Source organism: Rosa rugosa, chromosome 5 (genome assembly GCF_958449725.1).
Source record: "Rosa rugosa chromosome 5, drRosRugo1.1, whole genome shotgun sequence".
Classification (NCBI taxonomy): Eukaryota; Viridiplantae; Streptophyta; class Magnoliopsida; order Rosales; family Rosaceae; genus Rosa; species Rosa rugosa.
Genome location: NC_084824.1, coordinates 28,931,132 through 28,937,064, shown reverse-complemented (window position 1 = coordinate 28,937,064; position 5,933 = coordinate 28,931,132). Strand labels below are relative to the sequence as shown.

Here is a 5,933-nt window from a genome sequence, read left to right as displayed (position 1 = left end):
ATGTGTTATATATGTCCATATTTGATCTTACAGATACTGGTAGTAAGGCTCATTAGCATTAATGATCATGGGAATAGGAAAGAGCTAAAATGCTGCAGAAGGATAGCTGCAGCTGCCATTTTCAACTAAAAGAGCTCAAGCAGGTGGAGGAACAAAGTTAAAATGCTGCAAGTATATATAGTGGCGATGATCAAATTGGAAGCACAGGGAAAGCCAAATGTTGTGATCATAGCATCACATCCACGCACACTACCTACGCAAATGTACAGGTAGTGAGTAGATAGGAAACAAAAATCTTCTGATACTGCTTCCATTTTTTTTTTTTCCAAGCTGCTTCCATATAAGATCATTCGATCAGTAAAAACTTTTTCTACAAATAGTTAGCCAAGTTGTCACTTTTTAGACCATCATTTTATCCAACATGCACAATGTAATTGTCTACACAAAGTTGGTGATCAAATAGCTTTTGATTTTGTCATAAAAAAAATAAAATAAAAAAAGCTTCTGATTTGGTATAAGTTAGAAAACACGTCTCTGTATATCATAGGTATAGATATCAAGAACACACAAAAAGGTCAATTAATGCCCCATACATACCAAGAGTTTTATTGATATTGTTACATGTATCATGAATTTGCATGAGCCAGAAAGTAGCAGATTACAATAGTTCTCCACCCATTTATTTATTTTCCTTAATAAATAGTTAAATACGGAATTCCCCTTTCAATTTCCCGAAAAGCTGGGTCAAGATATCCCAGTCCAACAAAAGCAAAAAGTCGAAGATGGTATTGTCACTATTGTCTAGTATATCGCAGTCCAGGCACCAAGCAGTCAAAAAGCCAAAATCTAATGATATCTTTCTTTTCTGTGCTCGATCAATCAAATCAATCTCCTCAATTGCAAGAAATTCTTACTCTTCGTTTGGTGGTCACACGAAGCAATATACTGAAGAAAATTGGCGCAGTCTCTGTCCCTGAAACGAGTTGGCTTCGTCAAAAAGTTTAGATGAAGGCCGAACCACGGTGTCAAATGGCAGACTATGCAATGAAGCAACAGAGATTCGAGAAACATAACTTTCATTCAACTTTTGTTTACCAAAAAGACAACTTTCATTTAACATAAAGAAAGCATACAACAACAGCTGACAAAAGCACCACACAACTCAGCATTTAAAACATACACAACAAAAGATGCTCACCCCAAAATTCTATTTATAGGAGGTTGCCAAGATGAATTGAAGAAAGAATAATACCTAATTCCGAAGATACAGACGGCCATATGGAGAACCAGACACCCAATGTTGTCAAGATCCTTTTTAAGGACTGATGTTGATCAATCTTTGTAATTCCAAACGCTAGAAGTTATGTTTTGTAGTTCACAAAACTATAATAGTTGCAAAATTGTGACATGCCTCTCAGTGGAACATAAGTCTAGAGTTGCAATGCAGGTGTAGCCTCCTCTCCAATGGCAAACCTCCACTTTCTTTACTTCAACCACACAAATATCCCCATATTAGCTTTCCCTTCAACATAAAGAAGACAACTTGCAAATTAGTCAAAACAAATCAAAATGGAGGTTAACATAAAGTGGACACCCGAAAAGCCCAACCGAAATCACTGAAGAAAGCTGACAATAAAACCAAACAAAACTACACCTTAGACACTAAGGTAAATCGGGTCAATGAACAATGGCAAGTTGAATAAAAATCATACAAGAAACTGTCATCATCGACTTTCTGTTTCTATCTTGATTTTATATGTATACCACCATAATTTGAATAATTTGCATATTACTTGTTATAAAGTAATGTTCATCAGACAAAGGAAACATAGAAGATAGAGATGCCTTATTTTTTTGTTCTAAATGCCAACTGTTTCAACACACATATATTGAACCTTGGCACTAAAATAAGATAGCACATAAAACAGAAAATATGCCACAGATATGTATCCCGCAAATTATATCCAAGAACAAAAGCTCACAAGGAATACGTAGGTGAATAAAGAATAAAAGAAATTTGGTGAATGAAAAGTGAAACAAGCAAATAAACAATAGATAACAGAAGAAAAGGAAGTCAGAAAGCACCAGACAAGAAAACCTAAACCTACCTGAAGATAGATGAGATGGTCTTGTTGCTGTAATGAGATTACTGGAGGGTGAGAAGAGAATCTAGTTTAATCCTGCTGCAGATAACATCAGTTGTTGTAACCTTTTAATCGCAACAATTTAATGACATCACTTAGATTTGTTTGAAACAGTCCAACCCCATGCTTTAGCTTGCCAGACAAACAAGCCTTACAAGTACTGCTTCCAGTCCATACTTTTTCCATAAGCTTTTTGCTCTTAATGGAGTGCCAATCTCCCAAAAACTCAGGTGCCCCCAATGTACTCCTCTACTGTCAGATCTTGTGGAGTCCACATGTCACTTTAATTCTTCCTATTGAAGTTTGAAGATATCCAAAGTAAGAATTTATGTAACTGAAAAATCTTCATCTACATTCAAATCATTGTTTGGTATGTAGCCAATCTTCTTCATTTGTTTATGTAAATCGTTAAGTGCAGAATATATAAGTTGCGATTGGCAATGAGACTTGTCACTGACCACAAACACATGCACCATATTTCCGACTTCTATCCAACTGCAACCAGGCTGCTTTTTCAACCCCTTCTCTTTAATTTTAATCCTCATCTTTGCAGCTTCTCTCCAATTACCAGATCTAGCATAAAAGTTCCACAACAACGAGTAACTTCCTGCATCATCTGGCCCCTCATTTAAAAGCTTCTCTGCAGCTAGCTTCCCAGTATCCATGTTACGATGATCGATACATCCAGCAAGAAGAGCCCCCCAATTAGATGCTGATGGGTTGGTCCCAAGCTTCTCGAGGATATCAACAGCCTCCTTCAGCCTCCCTGCTCGACCACAAAGATCAACTAAGCAAGTGTAGTGATCTTCCCTCACTTGTATTGACCCATCTCTAAGAAGCTCATCAAAAAGATTTAGTCCCTCCTCCACCAAACCAGCATGGCTGCATGCAGAAAGAAGCCCCACATAAGTAACATCATCAGGTTTGCACCCCAATTGCCGCATTTCATTATACAAGTTAATTGCCTCAATACCACATCCATGATGTGCATAGGCTGCAATCATTCCATTCCAGGAGATAAAATCCCTATGGATTGTCGATCCATCTTCAAACATCTTCCTAGCAGAGACTAACTCACCACATTTTGAATACATGTTTATGAGTGCAGACACCAAATGTACACATTCCTGATAAACTGTTTTAGTTATCATCTGATGTATTTGACGTCCCTCACAAAGACCAGCTAAGTTACTACAAGCACTCAAGATACTGACAAAAGTTCCCTGATTAGGTCTCACCCCATTATCAGCCACCATTTTCGAAAAGATCATCAATGCATCTTCATTTCTCCCATCTTGTACATACCCAGTGATCATTGTAGTCCATGATATGACATTCTTCTGTGGCATTTGAATAAACAAGTCCCACGCCCGCTTTAAATCCCCATTCTGAATAAAGCCAGTAACCATCGTATTCCACGAAGGCATGTCCCTCTCCGGCATCCTCTCAAAAAGTTCAAGAGCCTCCTCCAGCCTCCCATTCTGAGCATAACCCGTGATCATTGCATTCCACGAGACCACATTCCTTCTCGGCATCCTATCAAAAACTTCTCTAGCTTCATCGATCCTGCCATTTCTTGAAAACCCCGCAACCATTGCGGTCCACGAAATAACATCCCTTTCCGGCATCAAACCAAACAGCCTCCTGGCCTCCTCAATCCTCCCGCATTGTGCCAGAGCCGTCAAAACCGTGTTCCAAGAAACCACATTCCTCTCCGGCATCCTCTCAAACAACTCCAACGCCTGATCAACCTGCCCGCTCCTCGCGTACCCATCAATCATAGTGTTCCAAGAAACCACATTCCTCACCGGCATTTGATAGAACAACCACTCAGCCTCCTCAATCCGCCTCAGCCTTATATACCCGCCAACCAAGGCAGTCCAAGTGATGACATTCTTCTCAGCATCGGGTCTATCAAACAGCCTCCTGGCCTCCTCCACCATCCCGCACTTGATGTACGCCGTGATCACCGTCGTCCACGTCACCACGTCTCTCTCAGGCATTTGGTCGAACACTTGGCGGGCTTCTCCAACTTTGGCGTCTCTGCTGAGCTTCGTGATCAGCCAGTTGGACTTGGCCACGTCGGAGCTGGCACTGTAGTCTCTGTCCGGCATTGTGATTCTGGGTGAGGCTTTCTGGGTCATGGAGTGGTATGCAAGTCTGGGAGTACGGAGAGCTTGACCAAAACTCAAGAGTGGTAATCTGGCTCTGTTCATAACATGTGTCATACTATTATTGGTTGAGCTCGACCTGAGACGACGACGGTCTGCCTTGGCCGGCGTCCGTCGAGATGGACGATTAACTGGTCTGACTAGACAATAATGCCGACATTTTCATCCCCTGTTCCCCCTTCTTTTGACGCCGCAACGGTTTTCTTTTGTTTATAGTTTGACAATCCATATAGACTGTGAAGGCTATTTTGGTACTTCTATTCTGTCATGCCCAAAATCTCCAACTCACCAACTAATAGCATACTCAACGCAATTGTTGCTCCACTAGCATGAGTCATCCTCCCGGAGCTCCGGCGGCCATTGAGGGCATTGATGACACTGCAGATGGTCTTGCTAAGGGCAGCTTAAACCATGATCCTGGCATTGTTCTGTTCTCTAGTCCTCCTCCATGCTTCTAGTGCTTTTCTAGATGATCTATGTAATTTTTCCAGAGCTAGGAGAGTTAGAGTAAGCCCCTTGGGCTAGTTTTCTTTCTTATTCTCCTGTTTAGGGCTTCTTCAACTCCCTTGTAACCCAAAAAAAAAAAAAAAGCGCCTCACGTATGAACATACTAATCCAGTTGCTTATCCATAATCAAAGACTGCCTCATAGTTAGACGAGTTAGACATAACACAAACTTATCATTTCCGAAATAAATATGTTATTTAGAAATGTATGATTCGGGTCGTAGACCTGAAAGACAAACAAGGAGTGAGGAACTACATAATCCAAAACTTCTGAAAAGAAAACTAACACATAATAGTGATATATATTAACCACTGCCCAGGTACTCAGCTTCAGAATTTCTATCTAAGAAAGTCGGTTGAAATGAATTATATCAAGATCCCACTTAAATATTTCTACCTAACCAGTAAGGGCACATTACTAAGAACGTACCATGTCTATCCAAACTCCCTTATAAACAAATGAACCAATTTTTGTGTTACAAGTCTCAATGCTTTTGATGTCAAGGCATTACTTGCTAATCAATCTTCTTGATCTCTTTACATTCATGATATTCAATTTTTTTTTAACTCATATGTTTGTACTACCAAATCTTTAGTAAGTTGAAGTTTGTGTAGCATATTCCCGTAAAAGGTTCATGCAACAACCTATTGATGATTTGTATATGAAGAAGCTGTTGTATGCCTATTTTCCTTTACAGATTTAGCCATGATGCAAACATCAACAGTTTAACCTTTGCTGATATTCTCTAATGCACTTTCAGACTCTGGCCATAGTTCTAGTGCCAATGTTTGGAGGAATTTCTTACCTCTTTTAGCTTGTAATTTAATTTCTATAATAAAAATAAGGGAAAATTTCGCAAACAGTACACCAAGTAAAGGCCACTAATAATTCTTATACATAAAGTTCCAAACCAAACATTTCAGTACACGAAATCTGAAACTCGACCCACTATCAGTACACGACGTCAATTTTTGACACCAAAATGTCCATTATGCCCTCAGTTCTTTTTTTTTTAATAAATTTTTTTTTCTGTTATTTTTTTTCCTTCGTTTTTTCTGTTTTTTTTTTTTTCCTTCATTTTTTCTGTTTTTTTTTCCTTCATTTTTTCTGT

At 39.3% G+C, this 5,933-nt stretch overlaps 1 protein-coding gene across 4 annotated transcripts; it reads right to left on the bottom strand.

Moving 5' to 3' along the window:
* Positions 1-206: 206 nt before the first annotated feature.
* LOC133709582 (pentatricopeptide repeat-containing protein At2g35030, mitochondrial-like) lies at positions 207-4,815 on the bottom strand. 4 transcript variants are annotated; one of them, XM_062135372.1, is made up of 3 exons: positions 2,109-4,815; positions 1,253-1,522; positions 207-253 (listed from the first exon to the last, which is right to left on the bottom strand). In XM_062135372.1, exon 1 carries the CDS (start codon positions 4,370-4,372, stop codon positions 2,471-2,473), a length of 1,902 nt encoding a protein of 633 aa, XP_061991356.1. In that variant the 5' UTR covers positions 4,373-4,815; the 3' UTR covers positions 207-253; positions 1,253-1,522; positions 2,109-2,470. The 4 variants fall into 4 exon arrangements, with proteins under 4 accessions (XP_061991356.1, XP_061991357.1, XP_061991358.1 ...); XM_062135373.1 differs by lacking the exon at positions 207-253 and adding an exon at positions 524-973 and having other exon boundaries at positions 1,253-1,487; XM_062135374.1 differs by lacking the exon at positions 207-253 and adding an exon at positions 525-973 and having other exon boundaries at positions 1,253-1,482.
* Positions 4,816-5,933: the final 1,118 nt, after the last annotated feature.